Below are 24,915 nucleotides of genomic sequence, written 5' to 3'. Positions count from 1 at the left end.
GCTCTCCCTTATCTTTATCTTTCTGTAGAAGGGATATAAAAATTCACAGGCATTGTATGAGGCATAATTTGTTTCAGAATGCTGTATAAGTGCTGAGTATTATGATTGCTGGAATAACATGTATTAATAAAGTTTTTAAAATCTTGTATATAATAAGCCATCCAAAAAATGTTTGCGGATGGATCAGTGAGATTGTACTTTTGTATAGAAGATAACATGGGGTTAGGAGGCCCTTTGCTCTATGAAATTAGAAAGTGATGATGAGCCAGTCTCTTTGACTTGTATAACTACAAAACAGATTGCTGAAAATAATGCAGCCCTCTCTCTCTCGTTTATCATACTAATCAGCTCTGGAACAGACTAGGCCATTTGGTTTTTGACACTAAAAAAGTTTAGTCTTCAAGGCTGAGAAAGTGACAGGACTACAATTGTGGTATGTCCAGAGGATGACATAACTATACATCTATTCAGAGCAGATCATCCTATGCTATTAATTTCTGTTGCCAGTAGAATCAGGTGTGAATTTGCTGGGCTTTATATAAAGATTTTTCTAAACATGATAAACTGAAAGAGAGAGAGGAATTTTTAGGCCCGTTACTGAAACTAAAATGTTGATGATGGCGTTTGCCTGTGTTTGGTGTGAAGTGGTAGGCTTGTGTTTCAGAAATAGCTTCTAGTTATGGTAATTGTACCAACTGATCTCTGTAAAGCTGTGACTATCAGCCCAAGAAAAAAATGAAACATGACCTCAGAGGGATGGCAGCGGCATTTTTCCATATTTGTGTACTACCAAATAACGTGACAACTGATAAGCAGCAAGAGCAGCTTTTCAGAAACATTCACTTTAGCCATGTTAAGAGAGATGATCAGTCATAAAAATAAACTTTGACAGTGTAAATTTAAACAATATAAGTTTGGGTCCAGGAGAAGAAGAGTAACACATAATCTTGGAATTAATCTTATTTCTCTCCAAGTGATGTTCCGGTGGGCTAATAAAATACTTGACTGAATGCTTTACTGTTAGGCAGGGATAGGAGAAATACAGACGTACAAAAATACAGGGATAGGAAAAATAAACACCATTTCTCCTAGATCAGTAGTTCTCAAACTTTTGTACTGGTGACCTCTTTAACATACAAAGAACAAGAGTACTTGTGGCACCTTAGAGACTAACAAATTTATTTGAGCATAAGCTTTCGTGAGCTACAGCTCACTTCATCGGATGCATTCAGTGGAAAATACAGTGGGGAGATTTATATACATAGAGAACATGAAACAATGGGTGTTACCATACGCCTTTTCTTTTTGCGAATACAAACTAACACGGCTGCTACTCTGAACTCTTTAACATAGAAAGTCTCTGAGTGTGACCCCCCCCCATATAAATTAAAAACATTTTTTTATATATTTAACCCCATTATAAATGCTTGATGCAAAGTGCGGTTTGGCATAGAGGCTGACAGCTCGCGATCCCCTATGTAATAACTTTGTGACCCCCTGAGGGGTCCAGACCCCCAGTTTGAGAACCCCTGTCCTAGATCTGATTTGAGACAGAAAAAGGCTAGCTGTCCTTTATAGTATGTAGTAGTTATTGGGCCCTAGCAAAAGACAGGGGAGGGAAAAGAAACCAATCTCTACCTCTTGCTTGCTGCTTTGTAACTGGCTCCTCACACTTGGGCCAAACATGAAGCTCTTACTCTCTACTCTTGCTGAGTGCCAAGTGGAGATAGGCAGGGGAAAACAGAAAAGGACTTATCACCCCCAAATCTGGCACATACATCCTAGCAGCAGCCAGCGGGCCCACTACGGCCAGTCCTGAGCCAGCATTCCTAGCAGCCAGCTCAATGGAGAAATTGATGTTTTTACTGGAACTGATTCTGAAATCTTGTACTTACAAGCACCAGTTCATATTGCAAACTCACTCTCACTTTATGCTTCAAAAGTTGATTTAAAGAGTTCAATCCAGAATGGACAATGTGAACCTGATGTCAAAAATATCTTCTTATTTTAGCCTCAGCGGGCCGAAAAAGATAAGAAAATGCAACTGAACAACTACTTACTCGCAAGAATATATCGGGAAAAAATAAAATTAATTTGTCATTCACATACAATTGCATGTGGTTAGCTGAATTAAATTAGATTTACAATGGAATTACCATTATAATTGTACTCATCATTAATTCGGGGACAACTCCCCCCCTTAAAAATATAGATCCCTGTTTTCCATTATTAATGGGACACTTTGGATACACTTCTGAAGTGAATTATGTATCTAATTCTGCCTACAGGTAGTAATTCTGTCAGAAGTGATCAGTTGATGAAGTTACTCACTTGCCCATGCTTAGCATAAAATAGTGCTTTTCACTTGATGAACTGAGTCGCTGCTGCATGGTATTTACACACCAGAACAGAATTAGAAAATGTCATAATTCTGTTCCCTGAACACAGAGATGGAGATCTTGTTTATTCTTTGAGTGCTTTAGATCATTGTGACAAGATACAAAACACTATGTGGTACTGAGTATTATAAAATCCAATTATCTGAAATTCATTTCCTGTTGATCTTTGTTAAATAACAGCAAAGACTTTGTTCCTGAGTTTAGTCCTGCAGAATTTGAGTACTCTCAAGTTAACATGCCTTGTCATGTGACTGGAAATCTTGAGCTACACTATTACCAAGAATGAAAGGAACATAATTGTCCAATACTGAAAACAGACCTTTTCTTGAAAACAAGAGCAACATTTGATAAGAATTCCTCCCAAAGGGAAGCAATCCTAGGCTGATCCTCTGTCAGAGACAGGATACTGGGTTAGATGGACCATGGGCCTGACCCGATATGGCTGTTCTTGTGATTGTGGGAAGTTTTGTTTGTTTTTTAAACAAAGCACTACACGTAAGGAAAACATTGCTTGAGCTAGGTGAATGGGTTGGGCTGAGATTGGGGCTCTTCCTCCCAAGCACACAAACCAAGTGTACCTTTTTGTTGCTTCACTAGGACAGTTGTGCTCTTACATTATTATTCGAATCTCAACTCAGCTGAAGGTATAGCAGCCTCATCCCCAATTCTGTAAGCACTGAGCTTCTGTGGAAGCAATATATGTGCAATCTGTTGTTCCTACTTGGAGCTGTGGTGTCATGTGAGTCTGGTAGATGGAAAGGTTTGCATTGCTGGCAGGTTATGTCCCCAGTGCCACAGGGGAAGAGTCTTATCTTTTGAGCAGCCTAGCCTTGCACTGCTGGCAGGAGCTGGTTTTAGGGTGACCAGACAGCAAGTGTGAAAAATCGGGACACGGGGTGGGGGATAATAGGAGCCTATGTAAGAAAAAGCCCCAAATATGGGGACAGTCCCTATAAAATCAGGACATCTGGTCACCCTAACTGGTTTCTTCCCTGTCTCTTTTCCATGCAGCAGAAACTATGCTGTTTCATCCATTCCTCTGTTGTTGCCTGCATGTCTCTCTCAAGTGTGTTAGATAGGGGAACATGCAGTTGTTACCACCATTTATGAGTTTGAGAGGCACAGGAAAGGCTCCTGGCAGTCAGCCCAGAGCTAGGCAAGATGTGATCCACAGTTTTTCCCCCATTCTTCCTGCAGCCCTGATAAAATAGCCTCTTGGCTTAGCAGCAACACTCCTTCCTCCATCTGTTTTCCCTTTCCCCTCAGAAATATTTCCCCTAGAAAAAGTGGTAGCACATTGATGTTTTTTCCCCCAGTCTTCCCACATCTGATGTGTTGGGTCCTTGTAGGAGAAGACAATGGTGGTGAAACTTTTGTTTATTCCCTGGATGTGACTCATGATGCATTTCATTTAAGCAGCACCTCTACCCAACCTTAGCCTTCAACCATAAAATAAAGATAGAAGGAGAAAAAGAGAAATCTCGGGCTTAAAAAATTAATACCCTTTTGTTGCCAAGGACTTTGAGTAGCTGAAAGTGTAGTGGGCACAGGGCGGGGAAGAGGGGCAAATAGGTCATTCACATCTTTGACTGTTGTTAGTGAACAGGAACCTCCTTACGAATAATAGTGAAAAGTTATTGTAGCACTTGAACCAGATTTCAGCAAATTTAGGCAAGGCAATGCAACTAGGAAAGCTTCCAGATTCTATAGTCATACTGTAAATCTGGAGGGAAACTTTTGCTGTTAAGAATTTCTGAAGGCCTGTTTGTTCTTTGGTCAAAAAGTGCCATTTGGTTAAATTTACAATTTATTAAATAAATATACAGAGTAGGTTTATGGGGTTATAGCATAGGGGGTATTCTTAGATTATAACCATATTAACTGTGAACCTAGGAGTGAAAAGGATTAAAAAGAGCCAACTGAGTGATTTTTCTCAAATCTTTTTTTTTTTTTAAAGGTATGCAGTTTGCATTACTTTACTTCATGAATGTACCGTATTGTGTGTTTGTTTAAATACTTGGCTTCTTTAAATCTATACCTTGACACTAAGGTAAACTATGTTCAGCATTCTCTAATAATTTCACCTTCTGATTTATTTATTTTTGTTAACAATGTCATATTATTAATTACTTGATTTTATTGATTATTTTCATGAGCACCCTTTACTTTTAAAGCAGAAGCTGAGGCGAAATGTGAACTTACTTGAGAAGCTGGTTATGCAGGAGACTTTGTCATGTCTGGTAGTGAACCTCTATCCAGGGAATGAGGGTTATTCGCTGATGCTTAGGGGAAAAAATGGATCAGGTAATATTCTTGCTGTTTAATTCTTTTCATCTTCAAAGTGCTTTACAAATGCTAGTTAGTCAATATGAGCCATGCTGGCTGCTTGCATTTGGTACTTGTTTCTGTTCTAAGTATCAGAGGGGTAGCCGTGTTAGTCTGTATCCACAAAGCATTCTGTTCTAAAGCAATCTTCTGTACAATTCTATTCTTGAACTAAAAATGTCCAAACACCTGATCATGGATGATGCTCATATGAGCCTAGGAATAAACTCTAAATTAGCAAGCTTTAGCCCTCTGAATAGTCCTTAATTTGGTATACAACATTTATTTATCCAGAGACAAATTCATCCCTTTTCAGGTGTGTTTGGCCTCTACTACTTAAATCCAGCCTGTCCCAGTCCTTCATCCCCTGCCAGTCTTCTTGTCCCAGTCTTTCCAAGTCTCTTTGCCTAGCCAGGCCCACTCTCCCTGTTCAAGTTCTAGTCTTCTCCAAGGTCCATTGCCCAGGCAGTTCCAGTCTCTGCTGCCCCCAGCTCCTCATCCCGTCTCGGGCACTTTCCTCTCTGTGTTCCTCATCCTAATCTTCCTTCCTCCTCTGGGTTGCTTGTCCCATCTATTCCCTCCACTACTCCTACATACTCAGGTCCAATTCATCCCCTCTGCACTCAAGTTAAGTTGCTTCCTACATGCTGCCTGAATCCCAGCTGGGCGAGCATTGGGGGAACTGGAAAGACAGTTGTCCTGCTCTCTGTTCTGTGCTGGGTGCTGTGATGGCCCACTGCAGCTGGGTGCAGCAATGGCAGGGGAAGATCTTCTCAGCTCATGTAGCCCTGGGCTGGAACAGGCCCAGTCAAGATGGACTCTTCAGAGCATTTAGCTGCCAACTTTTACTAAGTCTCTGCTAAGTATGTGTGAACTTAATTTTTTTTCAAAGTTTTATAACTTAGCCAAATTTGGGAACTTTTCCAGGGGAACAGCAAAAAGCAATGCTCCTGCCAAACTTCAAGTCCCTGCTCCAAAGCACAGAGGCACTAGAGATTCTCAGCGAAACAGTTATAAGAATTTTTTTTTAACCTGGGCAAAACAACAGATTTTCCCTTAATCTCATTTTTTCCCTAATCTCACTGAGCCATTTAAAAAAAAAAAAAAAACTTTCGAGGAAAATTCAGCCTTAAGCAGACACAAAACATAGGAAATTTCAGCCCATGTGGTTCAATTTGGTAAAATTATACGCAGCTAAAAAGAGGGTCTTAAAATGGGAAATGTCAGGTAACCTTAATTGTAGGTGGTACTATCAACTGTGTTTATAATTAAGGAGGAACGTTTTCAAAAGTGACTAGTGATTTTATGTGCCCAATTTGAGACACCTAAAATGTCCTGATTTTCAAAGGGGTGGCTCTCAACATTTCATGACAATCAAGCCCTTTTAGGTTTTATCAGGTAAAACTCAGGTACCCAAAATCACTAGTCACTTCTGAAAATATAAGCCTAATAAAAACTGTTTTGTACCTTTTAGCCAGGAACAGGAACTTCGGAATATTAATCATATTGTAGAGCATCCTTTGGGAAAACAAGATATTTAAATAAAAATTTCTACAGTAAAATATAATCATAGAATCATAGACTTTAAGGTCAGAAGGGACCATTATGATTGTCTAGTCTGACCTCCTACACAATGCAGGCCACAGAATCTCACCCACCCACTCCTGTAACAAACCCCTAACCTATGTCTGAGCTACTGAAGTCCTCAAATCATGGTTTAAAGACTTCAAGGTGAAGAGAATCCTCCAGCAAGTGACCCGTGCCCCAATCTGCAGAGGAAGGCGAAAAACCCCCAGGGCCTCTGCCAATGTGCCCTGGAGGCAAATTCCTTCCCCACCCCAAATATGGCGATCAGCTAAACCCTGAGCATGTCGGCAAGACTCACCAGCCAGACACCCAGGAAAGAATTCTCTGTAGTAACTCAGATCCCACTCCATCTAACATCACATCACAGGCCATTGGGCATATTTACAGCTAATAGTCAAAGATCAGTTAATTGCCAAAATTAGGCTATCCCATCATACCATCCCCTCCATAAACTTATCAAGCTTAGTCCTGAAGCCAGATATGTCTTTTTCCCCCACTGCTCCCCATGGAAGGCTGTTCCAGAACTTCACTCCTCTGATGGTTAGAAACCTTCATCTAATTTCAAGTCTATACTTCCTGATGGCCAGTTTATATCCATTTGTTCTTGTGTCCACATTGGTACTGAGCTTAAATAATTTCTCTCCCTCCCTGGTATTTATCCCTCTGATATATTTATAGAGAGCAATCCTATCTCCCCTCAGCCTTCTTTTGGTTAGGCTAAACAAGCCAAGCTCTTTGAGTCTCCTTTCATAAGACAGATTTTCCATTCCTCGGATCATCCTAGTAGTCCTTCTCTGTACCTGTTCCAGTTTAAATTCATCTTTCTTAAACATGGGAGACCAGAACTGCACACAGTATTCCAGATGAGGTCTCCCCAGTGCCTTGTATAACGGTACTAACACCTCCTTATCTCTACTGGAAATACCTTGCCTGATGCATCTCAAGACTGCATTAGTTTTTTTCACGGCCATATCACATTGGCGGCTCATAGTCATCCTGTGAGCCAACAATACTCTGAGGTCTTTCTCCTCCTCTGTTACTTCCAAGTGATGCGTCCCCAGCTTATAACAAAAATTCTTGTTATTAATCCCTAAATGCATGACCTTGCACTTTTCACTCTTAAATTTCATCCTATTAGTATTACTCCAGTTTACAAGGTCATCCAGATCTTCCTGTATGATATCCCAGTCTTTCTCTGTATTGGCAATACCTCCCAGCTTTGTGTCATCTGCAGACTTTATTAGCACATTCCCACTTTTTGTGCCAAGGTCAGTAATAAAACGATTAAATAAGATTGGTCCCAAAACCGATCCCTGAGGAACTCCTCTAGTAACCTCCTTCCAGCCTGACAGTTCACCTTTCAGTATGACCCACTGTAGTCTCCCCTTTAACCAGTTCATTGTCCACCTTTCAGTTTTCATATTGATCCCCATCTTTTCCAATTTCGCTAATAATTCCCCATGTGGAACCATATCAAATGCCTTACTGAAACTGAGGTAAATTAGATCTACTGCATTTCCTTTGTCTAAAAAATGTGTTACCTTCTCAAAGAAGGAAATCAGGTTGGTTTGGCACGATCTACCTTTTGTAAAACCATGTTGTATTTTGTCCCAATTATCGTTGACCTCAATGTCCTTAACTACTTTCTCCTTCAAAATTTTTCCAAGACCTTGCATACTACAGATGTCAAACTAACAGGCCTGTAGTTACCCGGATCACTTTTTTTCCCTTTCTTAAAACTAGGAACTATGTTAGCAATTCTCCAGTCATATGGTACAATCTGTAAACATATGAGTTTACAGATTCATTAAAAATTCTTGCTAATGGGCTCGCAATTTCATGTGCCAGTTCCTTTAATATTCTTGGATGAAGATTATCTGGGCCCCCCGATTTAGTCCCATTACGCTGTTACCTCGTATGTGGTAATATCTACCTCCATATCCTCATTCCCATTTGTCATCCTACCATTATCCCTAACCTCCTCATTAACCTCATTAAAGACTGAGACAAAGTATTTGTTTAGATATTGGGCCATGCCTAGGTTATCTTTCACCTCCACTCCATCCTCAGTGTTTAGCGGTCCCACTTCTTTCTTTGTTTTCTTCTTACTTATATGGCTATAGAACTTTTTACTGTTGGTTGTAATTCCCTTTGCAAGGTCCAACTCTACATGGCTTTTGGCCTTTCTCACTTTATCCCTACATGTTCTGACCTCAATAAGGTTGCTTTCCTTGCTGATCCCTCCCATCTTCCACTCCTTGTAGGCTTTCTGCTTTTTCTTAATCACCTTTCTGAGATGAAAGAATAGACAATTTTTAGGTGATTTCTTAAAAAATAAATTAGCAATTTCTTTAATACATTGTGTTACTTCTGTCACCCAGTTCAAGGCAAATATCAGGTGAGACAGATTTGGAAAGCAGCATTCTGCACTTCCTACAACAAACAGGAAATTTAGTTTTGTCCATATAGGGACTATGTTATTGTTGAAACATGTAGCCCTCGATCCTGCAAACACTTATGTACATACTTAACTTTCAGTAGTGAGTAGTCTCATTGAAGCCAATGGGATTACTTATGTACTTGAAGTTAAGCAAGTGCATAAGTGTTTGCAGGATCAGGGATGAATACTTTAGGGTTGTTTGCACTACTTTGTTTGTTTTTTAATCGTTTCTATCATTTATTGCTGAATTAGTTCTACTTGCTGGTACTGAAAGAGACAGATTTCCTGTCTCCCTGTAGTTTAGGTTTACAGAGAACTAATTTGGTGGCCAAATTCTGCTCTTATAGAGTTAAATAAGAGTTTTGCCATTTACTGCCATGAGAGCTGGATAAAGCCAATATTAAATGGCTTGGAAATATAGTCAAAAGCATGAAAATGGATATTATGCAAAGAACATTGGGATTTGGGATAGTTTTCAACAGCCCCACTTTTTCTTTTTAACATGTTTATATTTAGCATTTTACTTCTGAAGCTGTAGTGGGAAGAAATAGATAAGGCATTGCATTATTTGTTTGAATTCAGATTCTGAGACCATTCGACTGCCTTATGAGGAAGGTGAACTCCTTGAATATTTGGATGCAGAGGAGCTGCCACCTATTTTGGTGGATCTTTTAGAAAAATCTCAGGTAAGAAAGTCTTTACAATGAAGGGTTATTCTTTTAATCAGTCTCTGATCAGGTGAAGGGCTCGGTGCACCAGCAATGAGCATTTTGAAGCATCAGGGTCATAATTCTTTTAGTGTCCAAAATAAAATACCTTGTTAGCATCCAAAACAAATGAATTCATGCACATTTTTTGCCATGGTTTAGTCTAACATGACAAACCCCTGTGGCTGTTATGCACCAGAAAAGTGCACTGTAGTGAAATGTTTGAGATTGGAATTTCATAAATGTAGGTAGTCATGTTTTCTGTCTTAATGTTAATATGCTCTTTTGGAGCTTGGGTGTTGGACCTGTCTGGGTGTGTACTAAGGATCACTACACTTGACAATGCCTAGTGGTTTAGAACTCTTTACTGGTTTAGCCATCGTAATAATAAGCACAGCACCAAGGACCACATTATGCAAGCAGAAACAACTGTACAACTCCCACTGACCTCGGCGGAAATGACACCATCCTGTGCTGGGGATGAATTTGGTTTTATGTCTGGATGGGGTATATATATTTACAGAGTGAAAACATAACAGGAGTTCACAATGAGCTATAAGAGCATTGCATGAGTGGCCAAAAGAATAAATTACAATGGTGGGTCCTGAGATAATTATATAATATATATATTTAGAGAAATATTTTTGTTTGTTTCAAACAGGTTAATATTTTTCATTGTGGGTGTGTCATAGCAGAAATACGTGACTACAGGCAGTCTGGTAACATGAAATCTCCAACATACCAAAGCAAGCATGTTCTTCTGCGTCCAACAATGCAGGTAAGAGGTACATCAAATTAAATGGTTTAAACTACCCTGAGTGGGATCCCCCTTTTCTCACTCTTTAAGATAAATGTCATAATAGAAATTAGCCATCACTTTTAAATATTTTATATAATTTATATACAAATATATTACAATCATATTTATTTGAAAAGTAACCAAAAATTTGCCTATTTTTCCAGACTTTAGTTTGTGATGTGCATTCTCTAACAAGTGACAACCACAAATGGACACAGGTGAGTTTCCATGTAAATTTAAACCTTACAATGATATAAAGGATGGAACAAAGCAGTTTTGCTAATTATATTAAACTGACATTGTACAGACCTTTGGGTTATTTTAGGGTGATTGAGAGTCTGTTTAATGATCTAGAGACGTGCCAAATTAGCTCACTAGCAGTCCGATCTTGCGAGATGCTGAGCACCCTCAACTCACACAGAAGACAATATGTGTTGAAGATGCTTAGCACTTAATCTTTGATTATATAGGATGACAAAATTAGAGATAGTCTAACTAGTCTACCCTCCTCACCCTCCATCATCTTCATCATGTAGGCCCAGGTTGGCATATGAAGAAGGACTCTATAACACTATACTATTCTCCTGTGTAGAAGCACCTTCCCACTGGTAGTGATAGCAGAGTGAAACTAGGATTATGCAATTCTAGTTGGTTTAATACAACAGAAGTTACTAGTGGCAAAATACATCCGCAGAGAAGCACAGGCATATTCAAGTTCTTTGCCACAACCAGTATCTGTTGTCTCATATATATCAGTTGTGATAAAATAGAAACTCTGCCTCCTCATCAAGATACATCATTGACAAACAGACTGCTGATTTGCTTGTTGCTTGTAATGTGTGTGTGTGTGTATGTGTAAAAACATTTACTTCTCAGTATTTGTCCTTTTTTTCTGTAAAAAAAATCTAGAAGTTCCTCAACCTACAATAGAGCATAATGATTTCATGATTCCTAAACAATAAATATTATATTTTCCTGAGTTAACAATCCAAAACAAAGTTATGAAATTGTGCGTGCATGTGCGTGCATATGTATACACACAGTCAGATACCATGATGATTAGCATGAAATAAAAGCCTGTATAGATATACAAAACTTCCACGTTTTTTACATAATTAACATTTGCATATATTATAGGAAGACAAACTTCTACTTGAGAGCCAACTTATCTTGGCTACAGCAGAGCCTTTGTGTCTTGATCCTTCAATAGCAGTAACCTGCACAGCAAACAGACTCCTCTATAACAAGCAGAAGATGAACACTCGCCCAATGAAACGGTAATAATTAGTCTGTGATATGTCAGGACATATATAAACCTGTTTAGAATTTTACAGATCACTTTAAAGAAAAAAATAAGAAAAATCATGCACTAACATGTATGTTCATGACCAGTGACTAAAATTTAAATTAGACAAGCTTTGAAACTCTTTGGAAATTTTTATTTTATTTTTAATACATTAAAGTTTTAAGAAGGACTCTTGGAAAAAATATTTTTAAGGAAAGTCAAAAGTTTGTCTTATAACAGTATCAGTTATTACTTGTAATCTGAATCTTATTAAGTACTTGTTCTGTGTAATGCTTTTGCAATCTCTTCCAAATAGGAAATACTCTAAGGCCTATTAAGCCATGGATTATACTAAATTGCAGCTGGTAATATATTAAGTGTATATGTAATGTGTGTATATATATAATATATGCACATGGATTATTTTCTTACAATGCCATACTGAATGAATACCAAATTGTATTGCTCTCTTATGGTCATGTCCATATTTTTGCCATGGCTTATAATCAAAATGTGAGCTGAGGCAGATGGCGGCTGTGAACAATGTTAAATATGAGTATATGGTGTTAAAAATGTTTCATCTTAAACCTTCCTTGTACTTCTTTGCAAAAAATGAATTAAAGTCTATGGTTCACCAGGATAATATTTCACAGGTTTTATTTTATGAACATGGGATCTTATTTTCATGACCTGACTTTAATTTATAAACTAGAAAAAATATTCAACTACATAACAGGATAAAATCCAGCACAATTAATTTGATTTTCTATTGCTTAAATGGGCAACAAATTTAGAGCATCAGTGTCATGCAGAAGGTTTCGATCCTGTAAACATTTATGCACAAGCTGAATTTTAAATAGCCAGTGGAACTGTTCATGTGCTTAAAGTTAAGCATGTATATCATTGTTTCGAGGATTAGTGTCTGAATGATTTTAAGAGCAGTGTGGCTCCAAACGACTATACAATCTGTTAGAATAGCTTCATTTTTGTGTATGGTTGTGTGTTCACAACTATTTTACAGTAGCCTGAAATGGTTCACAGTTATTTTACTAAGATAGATAGATAGATAGATATAATGTATGCTCAGTAACATGTAAAATATATAAATGATCTGCTAGAATTAACAAAGTAGGTGTCAAAATGGATATTAGGTGCTCAGGTGTGCAGAGATTAGCTAAATCAATTAATATGCTAGCTTCAGTGTGATTGTATTAGAAGCCTTCATGACTACAAGTGTACGGTATAATACTAACATAGCTAAGGATCCTGTCTGGGCTGGAGAGAGTGGCAGCGCTGTCTTATATTTTAATGTAATTTAACTTTTTGTAGGTTTTGCACAAAGGTTTGGCAAGATGAAATAAATCTGAACAATATTCAGTTTTCTGTAATATTTTAACTGCTGTCAAAATTCACAAAATTCTTCCATCATAATTTTTATTCCAAGAATATTTGCTACAAATGTTTTGACCTTGAGGCTCATAAGAACAATAACATGTTTAAAAGTAGATGGATCACAGTTATGTGTTATGCAACAGCATAAAAGATGACAATTTAAACAGCATATTGCACAGGACATCTTTTCGTTACGTGACTAGCTTTTTCCTGTGTAGCATGTTTCAGTCTGTTGTTTTACAAGCACACTTCTCAATATTCCATAGGTGTTTCAAGAGATACTCCAGGTCATCTCTGAATCGGCAGCAGGATGTGGCACATTATCCAACTCCACCTCAACTCAGACTACTTGACTACTTACAGAAAAGAAAGGAAAGGAAAGGGGCCCAGCAGTACGACCTCAAAATTTCTAAAGCTGGAAATGTAAGTACATTGCAAGTTAGATGGGCGAACATTTTTATTTATTTATTGTTAATCATTAGTATACAGATGCTCACATTATTTTGTACTTTTTCCCCACCTCTCAGTGTGTAGATATGTGGAAACAGAACCCTTGCTACTTGTCTGCACCTTCTGAAGTTGATGTAAGTTCAATTGTTTCTAATCACATTTGGGTCAGTAAAAATTTCACTTATTCAACATTTTGTGTATCAAGCAGGAAGATAAATGATAAAGCAGTGAGCAATGATGGCCTTCTTTGGGACATTGTGCTGGGCTTGGGCACAATGCCTTTAGGAACAGCTGCTAGAATGCAATTGATTCACTCTCAGTGTGACGGGATTCCACACTCATCCCACAATGTGAGCCACACTCTTAGCCAATAGATTTTTTACAGCTAAATAAAGCTCTGCTAAATCTATTTAAAGATTATGAGAATTCCTCAATGAAAACATTAGAGCAAAGTAACAGAAGTATGAAATCATTAAGGCTCTTCTCTACACTTGTTTCAAATGCATTATATTCTGATTTCTGCTTTTTCTTTTAAGGTGGAAAAATATGCCAAAGTGGAAAAATCTGTCAAACCTGATGACTCTCAACCTACTGTCTGGCCAGCACATGTGAGTAATTTAGACTTTTGGCCCACCTTTTCTCCCTCTAGTTAAGATGCTGCTTCTTTCAACAAAATGGAAATGAGAGCATAATATATTTTTTTCTATAATCTAGTCTTCTATAAAAATTTGGAAGGGAGATTGTCACGGGGAAGTGTAATTTCACACACTGGTGCATTGGGTTGATTATCAAAGCTAAAAGAATAACTATAATTTATTACTCATTGGCACACAAAATAGTAAAAAATAATTTACTCTTAAATTCTGGTCCTTAACCTCAGTTTTGTAGTGTGAGCATGATGCAATGGAATTTTTGCTTTGCCAACACTGCCTACCCACATTGCAATAATCAGCTAGCCAAAGTACTCTTAATTTCCCTGTATAATAGCAGGACACTGTGGGAAGCTGCTGCCATTACTGTAGTAACAAAAATGTAATAATTTACAGGAAGCAATGTTTCTTGCTTTCAACACACCTTTGTTTTGTTTCTAATCCTCATGTAATGGGTGAATCAGAAGAGCTGCCTTTACAGTAATAACTCTTGCAGTAGATTCTGGAAGGGAGGTCATAGAATCATAGGGTTAGAAGGGACCACAAGGGTCATCTAGTCTAACCCCTGTAGCACGTTAGTACATAGGTCTGTTTTAGGCAGAAAGCTCTACAGGTTTTTTTCTCCACTGTCCCAGTGAAACCTATAGATCAGCTGTAAATTGCATGATCCAATACATAAGAAAATGCTTAAGTTAATTAGAAATCAGTTTATGGACTCTTCATAATGGAACCACCAACATACTGTGTCCACTTTATCTTCAGCATCCATCTCTTTGTCCTTGCAGGTTACTTCATGTTACCAAAATCTACCATCTTGGTTGTATGCTTTTCTTGTAGTACCTAATTTTCATCCCTATGGCATCCTATTCAACCATAGTTCTGTGTTGTATATATAACTACTTTTAGATATTTGCAGTGTTGTAGCTGTATTGGCCCCTGGATATCAGAGAGACAAGGTGGCTGAGATAATACCATTTACAGTTGGTCCAATAAAAGATATTCCCTCACCCATCTTGTGTGTCTACTTTTAGATGTGTTTCTTCTGTCTGCACTTCCAGTATCTATCATAAATAGTTACGGGTTCTCTGTATTTCTTGTTTTTTAAGTAACTTATTTATCTCTCCCATCCTATTAGAGAATTTTTTGTGGAAATCATTTTTCATTCCTGCTGAGCAAAGTGATATTTAGGGACTACTAGATTGTGTTACTTGCAATTTGTATTTTGTAGATTTCTGACATATATTGATCAGCCTTTTCTGTTAACTTGTTTTTGAAAAGATTCTATGTATAATGTCGTTCTGTCTTTTAGGAGATAAGAGATGATTATGTGTTTGAATGTGAAGTTGGTAATCAACTTCAGAAAACAAAACTGACCATTTTTCAGTCCCTTGGTAATCCGCTGTACTATGGTAAAATACAGACGTTCAAAGGCAGTGAGGAGAATGACAGCCCAGTAACTCCATCACAGTAAGTAGCACGTATATTTAAAAAGGTCTATTCTATGAAAATTGAGGAAAAAACAGACGTATTTACCTGCTTAGATCATAATGACAAATGTGTACCTAATTACACTAGAAAACTAAAAATGTGGTTAAAGGATTTCATTTCAGAAATTTAAAAATATCTTACCCACATGTGCGAATGTCATCTTAAAAAGAAAAGTAGTAAATTGTATAATGCATAAATTCAGATACAATCACAAGAATCTCGTATCTTTCCACATTAAAGTTATATTGGAACAAAATTTCAATTTGGAGGAACAATTGTAGAATTTCCATGACACATTTCCAATGATGTTCCCATTTTCAGTACTTATATTATGATAGTGCTGAAAATGTGTCTGGCACTGTACAAACATATAGGAAGGGACACAGTCCTTTATCCAAAGAGTTTACAATCTAAAAAGACAAAAAAACAAAGAGTGGGGGGGTAGGAATGCAGCACAAACAAGGATGATGACTGGTACATATGTTCTTAATTCTGTTTTAAAATATATTGACTATATATAGCTGGCTACAGCTATCCCTTTACCTGCCCGTTGTTAGTTCTTATTTTATGCCCCATTCTTGCAAGGTGCTCTGGATACTTGGCCCTTGCACCTGCACAGACTTCCATTGATTTCAATGGGATGTAAGGGTCTGTCCACTTGCACAAAGCAGCTAGCATGATCAGGTTTTGTTAACTGCTACTATTTTGTATTGTTACCTAGTGTTTAATCCTTCTCCATTACTTTTTAATTTTAACCATTTCATACTGCCAAGTTTTAGTTATTTTTAACCCTTGTCTCCATCTTTGCCTGTTTATTTTCTAGAGCTCTATACTAATCTTAGAAAGTCACTAAAGTTGTGCACTGGAACTGGGATTTTCAAAGGCACCTAAGGGAGTTTTTGATTGAAATTGGCTCCTTGAAAATACCAGTCCTGATGCACAATGTTAAGAACTTATTGGGATTTGGTTCCCTAAATCTCTTTGGCTCCATTTGAAAATTCCAGCCTCAAAAGTCAGGGATCCAAAAAATGTATTCCCCTTATTTTCCTGGAAAGTAGTTTGCTTTTTGAATCCATGGAAACAACATGAATAATTCTGAAGTAACCCTAACAATTCTCATTGCAAATTTCAAATCTGAATGGAATGAAATAAAATTTTCAGTAAAATGTGAATGTGAATAACAAACAAGAAATATTTATTTAGAGCTACATCTTGTGAGAAAGCATGATTGGGAAAGATAAATAATGAGAGAAATCAGGAAAACTAAACATTTCTTTTAACATTTTAGTGCTTTGGTGTTTCTTGACATACACCCAAATCACACTCTCATTGCATCTGAAATCTCTTCCATACCATGAATCTGCATTAACCAGAAAAAGCAATAGATTGGTCATATGTCCCAGGAGAACTGTACAAAGAGAGAAAAAAATAGTAGATTACTGGGAAAAGCCTGGGAGATCTGTAATCCTTGACTTATATTGGTTATAATTTCCATGATAATTTCCTAAATTGGTCTGAATTGGACCAAAAAACTTCCTTTAAGGGATATGGGCATTACATTAAAATGATATTAGTGAAACAGATTTCATATATTCTATTTTTAAAATATATTTACTTCAAACTGAATCCTTCTTTTTTAGTAATATGAATAGCTAATTGCTAGAGCTCTTACATTTTTTCCTTATATGAGAACATATATATGTTACATTTCTTTACAAATGTAAACCAAATATATAATGCCATGGTGCTTAATACAAACAATATGCAATGCTACTTTTAACAGTATAGAATATACAGCAAACTGCCACTTCCTGTTTTTAGGTATATAAAACTGGTATTATTTTGTCTTTTACATCGGTGTAGATTCACTCTTAAAGGGATGGTATTACAATAAAACCCTCAAATCCTTGTCAACCTTAATTCTGTCCCTCTAAATATATTGTATTAGTGATTATGAATCAGGGTTAGTGTTTTATACTTTCAGTAGTCTCCAGCCCACCAAGTAAGATTTAAGTGTTAACTGTTCTCATCAATTAGCTGGCAGCAGTGCATCCCATTCCAAAAGAGAGTGGTTTCTTTGCTGTTTTTCAGAGTTGTGATCTTTGAGGAAAGCTCTTGAATTCCAAAAATAGTAACTACATTGTTTTATGTTTTACATTTTAGGTTCCTTATTGGCTCCAAGACTGATGCTGAAAGGTAAGTAGTTCATATCTTTCTCTTGTTACAGCCCGGGTTTGTCCCTTTCAGCCATAATGTACCTTACTTTCATTAGCATGGAAGTAATGGCATGTGGCATGGAAGTAATGGCATGTGACATGGATATTAAATAGAAACAGTCAAGATCTGCAACCAGACTAAAAACGTAGCATCTCTTGCACTTTACATTTGTGGGGAGGGTTGGGGAAAGAGAATAACTACACATACCTTGTCCCATTTTCTGTTAAATTCTGAAGGCCATACTATGCCTTTGGATGCACCCTCCCGTGGTAGCCTGGTGAGAGCATTCAAGAGAAGAATTTGGCCCTGAGACTTTGTACAAATAAATTTGCTATCAAGTATATCTTTAAAGAGAGTTGTTCTTTTGAACTTTAACTGTAGTGTAAAACTTCTTCTAGAAATCAGTTGAATATTTTTTATTGAGGCAATATTGATATAGCATTGTGAGAAGTATTCCATCACTCCTACAGCAAGAGGAAAAATAGTCCCCCTAGTATATTTTAGCTATAAGAGATTTACGGTTATCTGCTGTGGTTTATTATAAAACATAAAGTAGACTTCTCCCATACTCAGTGGATTTCTCCAGACTAATGTTTCTCAACCTTTTCTGGTTGGCAACCCCTAATTCAAAGTCAAAAAATTTCACAACTCCCTTACATTTATGGTAAAAGTAGGAGTGAAAAATGTAACAATGCTAAGCCTATATAATTTATTTGTGTTTCAAGAGGCTGACCGAATACTTGACTTTGAGGGATAAAGGTGTCATGGCAGTTCTGTGGAGAAATTTTCTTTGCTTTAGAGTGTAATGGGATTTTCAGGGCCTTGCAACAGCCCTGATTGCCTTTGATGACCTTACTGGGGATTGCAGCCCATGGGTTGAGAAGCACTGCTTTACACAAGTGGATATTTTATTCTTCAAATTGATAGAAAAAATGTAAATATTGTGGCATCAGCTGTCTCTGTAAGGGAGTCTATATTTCTATACAATGTTGTTATGTTGCAGATCAATTTACTGATGTTGAAAGTAAATCTGAATCACAATTCAAACCATTTTATCTATGTGCTTGCAGTTTGCATTTCAGAAAAGTGAAACAGTAGTAAGTAGGCAAAGAAAATTTAGAATATAATCAAGTTAATCTACAGCTCGAACAAACAGTATAATGTTAAAAATAGTGCAAAATTGTTAATGCTTTTTCAAATCTTGTGCTGAAGTCTTTAGTGGTGTATTTCAGGGTAGTGAACCAATACCAGGAACTGGTTCAAAGTGAAGCTAAATGTCCAGTGAAAATGGTTCATAATTCAGGTGGATCAGTCAACCTAAGTCATCTTTCTCCAGGGAAGGAAATGGAAGTGAGTTTGCTAAATGTTTCTTTCTTACATTTACAATTGCTTATTGAGTACTTACAGTTCCCTAACGGGACTCAAAGGGCAAACATCTGTCTGAAGTTTTTAAATCTATTATTGTTACAAGTCTGTAATGGAAGAAATTAGAGAAAAATGTTTTTCTCAGATTTTCTTTTTTTTTTTTTTTTTTTTTTAGTTTTGTGTCTTTGATAATGCTGTGTAAAGTCAGTGTCTGTGTTTTGCTATAGTCCTATTGCTATTTTCTATTTTCTCAGTTTATGTAGGTCTTTTATACAGCAGCAGAGCAGAGAAAAGCATTTTTAAAGACAGGAAAATACAGTTCTAAAGCCAATCTAAAAATTGGCAAGGGAACTTGGAGGCAGGCGTAGTACCTGAACTGTTAACTCTTCATAAAAATGGTTTGGAGTTGTTTTTTTTTATTAGATTTCAAAATGACAACATCCTTCTAAGGGATACATGCTCTTAGGGGTGTATTCCTCTGTACATGTCTGGCAGGAATTCCCATGGCTGAAAGTTTGGTGCTGATGGACCCATCAGGCTATGTGTTTTGTTTTCTCTGCTGAGTATTTTAGATTGATCCCACTACTCTAGTTCTTTTTTGACCTCAGCTAGCATTTCTGCTTTGCTGCTCCTTTCCTCCTGGCTATCTGTGTTCTGCCCTATAGCATCCCTTCTTTTTAAATAGATAAATAAAGCTGTCCAGTTTGTTAGCCATGAACTAAGTTCTGCTGGAGTCAGCAGAGTCATAGCAAGGAAGCAGTGGATCACCTTCTTTTTTGACTATATAATCCTCTATGGGTGGTTAAGCAGTTATCTTGAATAGTGAAAAAAGGAGTTTGAAAAAGTAACCCTAAAGACTTAGTTTTTATTTTTATCATCAACGGGAACTTAAAGAATTTTTAAAGAAAAAAATAGAAGCACATAAAAGGAGAATGGTGTCTGTTTGCTTTTCAGAGCCATTAAAGACCACAGAATTGTATACTCTGTAAAAAGGAAGAGCTAAGCATCAGCTCTTAGCATGTGTGCCCAACTTGAAAAGAACTTCAAAGGAACCATAATTCAGCTAAAAATCTTTTGAAATTACTCTTCTAAATTTTTTTAGTGATGTGGTTAATTTTATTGTTAAAGTTAACTAGGTGTTTTTTCTAGGGCACTGAAGAAGGCTGACTTAATTTCCTCTGTCAGTCTTTTGACTCCTTTGACAAGGAGGGAAAATATCAAGCACTAATTTTATTAAGAATAATAAAAATAAATATGCAAATAATAAATTGAGTTTTTGAAGTTGTATACCTGATATTGTCTTCTGTGTGTTCTGTCATCTCCCTGAACCTGAAAGAACAGACACTATGTTTATAATACTTCTTCTATTCTGAATTTATGCTCCATGCATGTAAATTAAATATTTGGCATTTACCTGTAAATTTATTTTCCCTGAAACAGATTGTCTGACAATCTGAACTAGTAGTTGCATGGATTTAGAGGCAATTACAGCCAACTTCTTTGTAGCCTGCCATTTGTAATTCAGGCCTACACATTTGAATAGCTGTAAGGCAATACTTGAACTTTATTAATTCATCTTAAAAAATTCTGTTCATAACTGGTGAAACAAAAAGCAGAACACCTTCATTCTAAATATAATGGTGCAATTATGGCAAAACACCCATCAATTTCAGGGGAGCCAGGATTTCACCCAAGTATTTATATTCATGTTCCCATACTCTGGTTCTGTACCGTGAATCCCAAGTGGATCAGGATTGACAGACAAATTTATCTGTAAGACTAAGTTTTCCTTTCTTTCAAGAGTGTGTCTGTCATTCTTCTACTCCTGGGATGTCATTAGCAATGAATTCAGGACAGGGAATGAAGCAATATAATTCCCATTGTTTGTTTTATTTTAACTTTGCCACTAGTTTGGAGGCCTCTCTTGGCAAAAGCTGCATCTGAAAAGGATCACAGATTGTGTTTCTAATGTCTCCCACAAAGGGAGACCACTTCCTGAAAATTGCTTTACTTTAGAATTCTACTAGAAATGCTTTAATTTAATAGTTACTTATTTCTAACATGTATAATGTGATCTCAGATTGAGCTAATATATCTTTAATTTCTGTTTCTTCTTAGCAGCCAGAGAGTCTATCTGGGTCCGTGCAGTCTTCAGTATTGGGGAAAGGTGTAAAACATCGACCTCCTCCTATCAAACTACCTTCAAGTTCAGGAAGTAGTTCTTCAGGTAAATACTTTTTAGCTTTTTTTCCTCTCCCTCCTCCTGTCTGTATCCCTTATTTTTAAGTGTGAGGTTTCACTACTTAATGTAATAACTTTAAATATAATGTGAAAACTTTACCTCTATAGGTCATGGAGAGCGTTTTTCAAAGCTGATCTTACTGCTTTCTGATTAAACAGTATTGTTCAAGGATGTATATAATGGAAAATATTCTGACTAGCATCCCTCTGCAGAACCATAACATGTGTTAATTGTGCTTTTTCAGGTAATATTTTTAGTCCACAGCAGTCAAGTGGCCACCTAAAATCCCCAACTCCTCCTCCTCCTTCTAAGCCTCCCAGTCTTTCTCGGAAACAGTCTATGGATCTTAGTCAAGTTAGCATGCTTTCTCCAGCTGCCATGTCTCCTGCGAGCTCTTCACAAAGTGAGTCACGAACTAAATTCTCCATTAAATCTTAGGCTTTTGCATAATGCTTCTTGAGATAAACTTAACCAGTGGAATGGTGAAACTTAAATGTACAGTGTACTCTAAATTGTATAAATTGTGCAAAGCTTCAGGCAGGTCTCTTGTTGACTGTATGTATTTTATGTTTACTGTAATTGTGTTTGTTTTTCTGTATATATATATATATATATATAAATATGTATGCACCCTTTGTGTATACGTTTTAATACATTTTATGCAACCAGTATGATTCTCTTTTTTTAAAAAAGCCTGATAGCTAATGTGACAATATAAGATTCCAAAGTGTGGTTCTTTCCTCCAGTGTAAAAATAATAGTATATGAGACCAATTTGCTTTTACATAATTTAAGCAACTGATTCTTTTTAAATGTCATAGGAGCTGGTACAGTTGTATCTCTGTGTATGTATATAACCTGATCAGTCCCAAGGTGGTGATACAATAAACTATGAGATGATCTTTTAAAACACTCCAACACTGTTTTACAAATCATTCCTGATTACTAAAGTGTAATAATGATTATTATAGCACCATAATGTCAGGTGTTAAAATGCAATTTTCTAAAATGAGTGACATCTAAGTTTGATTTTTTTTAATTAACAATGACAGGATTATTGTAAAGATAGATCATAAACGGTTTTTAAAATATGCGTCTTGAGGCCTTTCATGAACATATTTGTACAGCGAAAGAAACCACAGCTATAGTTTTCCATTTTTTTTTTATGACTAATTGCACACTGAGCATTTCAGTATGCTGCACAGTGATATATGTTTTTTGCATTAAATAGTTTAAAATCTTCTGGATAGCTCAAAAGGTGTAATTTTTCTGCCTTCTTGTTTTGCACAAAGAAAAACATAAGAAAGATTTTGTAAATTTTCGAACAGTTCTATTCGCACCTTTTTATGTTGCTGGTATGGATTATGTAAATCTACTGCACACAGTTGTTACTGTAAGTAAAGCTCTCGTCACAGCTTTTGGACATTCACATTTCTTTCCTTTCTTTCTGCAGGACATGAAAGCTAAAAAAGAGAACACCTCAAGAGCTTTTGGGTTTTTTTACTTTTTCTGTTTTTTGTTTCTTCTATTGATAAACTGTGCATACTGCATTCACAACAAATTTATCTATACATTCTACATTTAAGCAGAAGGAATTACACAGTAACTTTTAAAGATGCAGTATTATCTCCTGCAAAAGCATTTACTTTATTTTCTCTTTTGTGATTTGACAGAAATCTGGCAAATACAGTTATTGATATCTATATGATAGAATTTAGATGGTTACCATTGACCCCATTTGATCACTGAAACTATTATCCGTTCTTTGTTGGATCTGTTGTTTTCCATATGTTTTAGCATGATGCTGTTATACAGACAGTACATACAGACTATATGTTTGACATTTTAGAAGCAAAACCATTAACTGGGTTAAAATGGTCACTCAGAAAAATTGTTCTACATTGACTTAAAAATATTTCCAACAGAGTCATGACTTAGTGCACTATACATTTTAAAAGGGCTTAATGGACGATACAAATTTATGTTTTGGTTAAAGAGTTAAGCATGGTGATGGGGTTTCTGTGTGATATACTGCATCTTTAATAATAAGCGAGTGCAGCAACACTCGTGTGTCATGTGTAGAAATTAACACTTGCAGTTTGCTGCTATAAAAGCTGGAACAAATTGTCAGTGCTAAATAAGATTCCATTAACCTTATTTTACAAAAGGACTGGCCTTTTATAACAAACTAGCACTTTTTATTTTTCTCAATGAGCAGGGTCTGGAACTCCTAAACCATCTACTCCTACTCCAAACAACACCCCTTCATCGACCCCACACCCTCCTGACGCTCAGAGCTCAACTCCTATTACCCCTTCTGCCACCCCTACTCCCCAAGATTCAGGCTTCACCCCTCAGCCCACTTTGTTAACCCCGTTTGCTCAGCAGCAAATGTCTCTGAGCCAGGCATTGCCTGTAATGACCATTCCTCTTTCCACCATGGTAACATCCATTACTACAGGAACCACCTCCACCCAGGTCATGGCAAACCCTGCAGGACTTAACTTCATCAATGTAGTGGGCTCTGTGTGGTAAGTTCACTTTATTTTCGTGGCTTCTTAACAACCTGCTTTATGTTGAGTTACAGAAATGTTCAATATTCATTAAGCCAGTTTTTATTCAAGATGTCCAACGGAAATGTATCGTTTCACTCTGTAATGGTGTAATTCAGAGTTAATGCAGTTTTGTGAGGTGCTCAAACAGAAGAAACCCAGTATTTGAATGCTGATGAAGTTGAATGAGAACCACTGAACTGTGTACTTTGAGTTTTTAAGATGTATAGGGTTTAATTGCACTAGTGCAGGGATCAGCAACCTTTGGCACGTGGCCTGTCAGGGAAATCCGCTGGCGGGCTGGGATGGTTTGTTTACCTGCAGCATCTGCAGGTTCGGCCCATGGCAGCTCCCACTGGCTGCGGTTTGCTGTTCCAGGCCAACGGGGGCTGCGGGAAACGTTGTAGGCTGGTGTGCTGGCCGCCGCTTCCTGCAGCCCCATTGGCCTGGAACAGTGAAACGCGGCCAGTGGGAGCTGCGATCGGCCAAACCTGTGGACACTGCAGGTAAACAAACCGTCCCAGCCCGCCAGCGGATTTCCCTGACGAGCCACGTGCCAAAGGTTGCCGATCCCTGCACTAGTGCTTAGCTAGCTACAAAAACTATGATAGCTCTTGAGATTTTGTTCTTACAATTTTTCCACTTGAATGTTATCTTTTTATTAATCGTTATGAGAGAGGAAATGGAATATGCAAACCATTCCAAATTAAAAATAATTATACAAATTTCTGTGTAAAAGCCCTTGTGAGTGAAACACTCTGTAGAAAATGTTTATAAGAAGAACTTAAGAACCGCCATACTGGGTCAGACCAAAGGTCCATCTAGTTCAGTATCCTGTCTTCTGATAGTGACCAATGCCAGGTGCCCCAGAGGGAATGAACAGAACAGGTAATCATCAAGTGATCCATCCCCTGTCACCCATTCCCAACTTATGGCAAACAGAAGATAGGGACACCATCCCTGCCCATCCTGGCTCATAGCCATTGATGGACCTATCCTCCATAAATTTATCTAGTTC

General features: G+C 37.2%; 1 protein-coding gene across 19 annotated transcripts in view; it reads left to right on the top strand.

Moving 5' to 3' along the window:
- SUPT20H (SPT20 homolog, SAGA complex component) overlaps positions 1 to 24,915 on the top strand; it is a 63,779-nt gene that overhangs the window by 23,476 nt on the left and 15,388 nt on the right. For 11 of the 19 annotated variants that reach the window (XR_012158690.1, XR_012158689.1, XM_073342183.1 and 8 more), the window contains 14 exons: positions 4,574 to 4,703; positions 9,334 to 9,437; positions 10,120 to 10,236; positions 10,422 to 10,475; positions 11,395 to 11,534; positions 13,201 to 13,357; positions 13,462 to 13,518; positions 13,921 to 13,992; positions 15,344 to 15,501; positions 17,686 to 17,718; positions 18,972 to 19,089; positions 21,223 to 21,331; positions 21,591 to 21,749; positions 23,564 to 23,876. Coding sequence is in view for 17 of the 19 variants with exons in the window: in XM_073342183.1 (XP_073198284.1) it covers positions 4,574 to 4,703; positions 9,334 to 9,437; positions 10,120 to 10,236; positions 10,422 to 10,475; positions 11,395 to 11,534; positions 13,201 to 13,357; positions 13,462 to 13,518; positions 13,921 to 13,992; positions 15,344 to 15,501; positions 17,686 to 17,718; positions 18,972 to 19,089; positions 21,223 to 21,331; positions 21,591 to 21,749; positions 23,564 to 23,876 (1,721 nt within the window). In the remaining 2 variants the exon portion in view is untranslated. The remainder of the gene's footprint in view (positions 1 to 4,573; positions 4,704 to 9,333; positions 9,438 to 10,119; positions 10,237 to 10,421; positions 10,476 to 11,394; positions 11,535 to 13,200; positions 13,358 to 13,461; positions 13,519 to 13,920; positions 13,993 to 15,343; positions 15,502 to 17,685; positions 17,719 to 18,971; positions 19,090 to 21,222; positions 21,332 to 21,590; positions 21,750 to 23,563; positions 23,877 to 24,915) is intronic. The other 8 variants (XM_073342316.1, XM_073342298.1, XM_073342289.1 and 5 more) reach the window with 5 other exon arrangements.

This window comes from Lepidochelys kempii, chromosome 1 (assembly GCF_965140265.1).
Source record: "Lepidochelys kempii isolate rLepKem1 chromosome 1, rLepKem1.hap2, whole genome shotgun sequence".
Classification (NCBI taxonomy): domain Eukaryota; kingdom Metazoa; phylum Chordata; order Testudines; family Cheloniidae; genus Lepidochelys; species Lepidochelys kempii.
The sequence above is the reverse complement of the archived record's forward strand: the minus strand, read 5'-3'. Positions and strand labels throughout refer to the sequence as shown.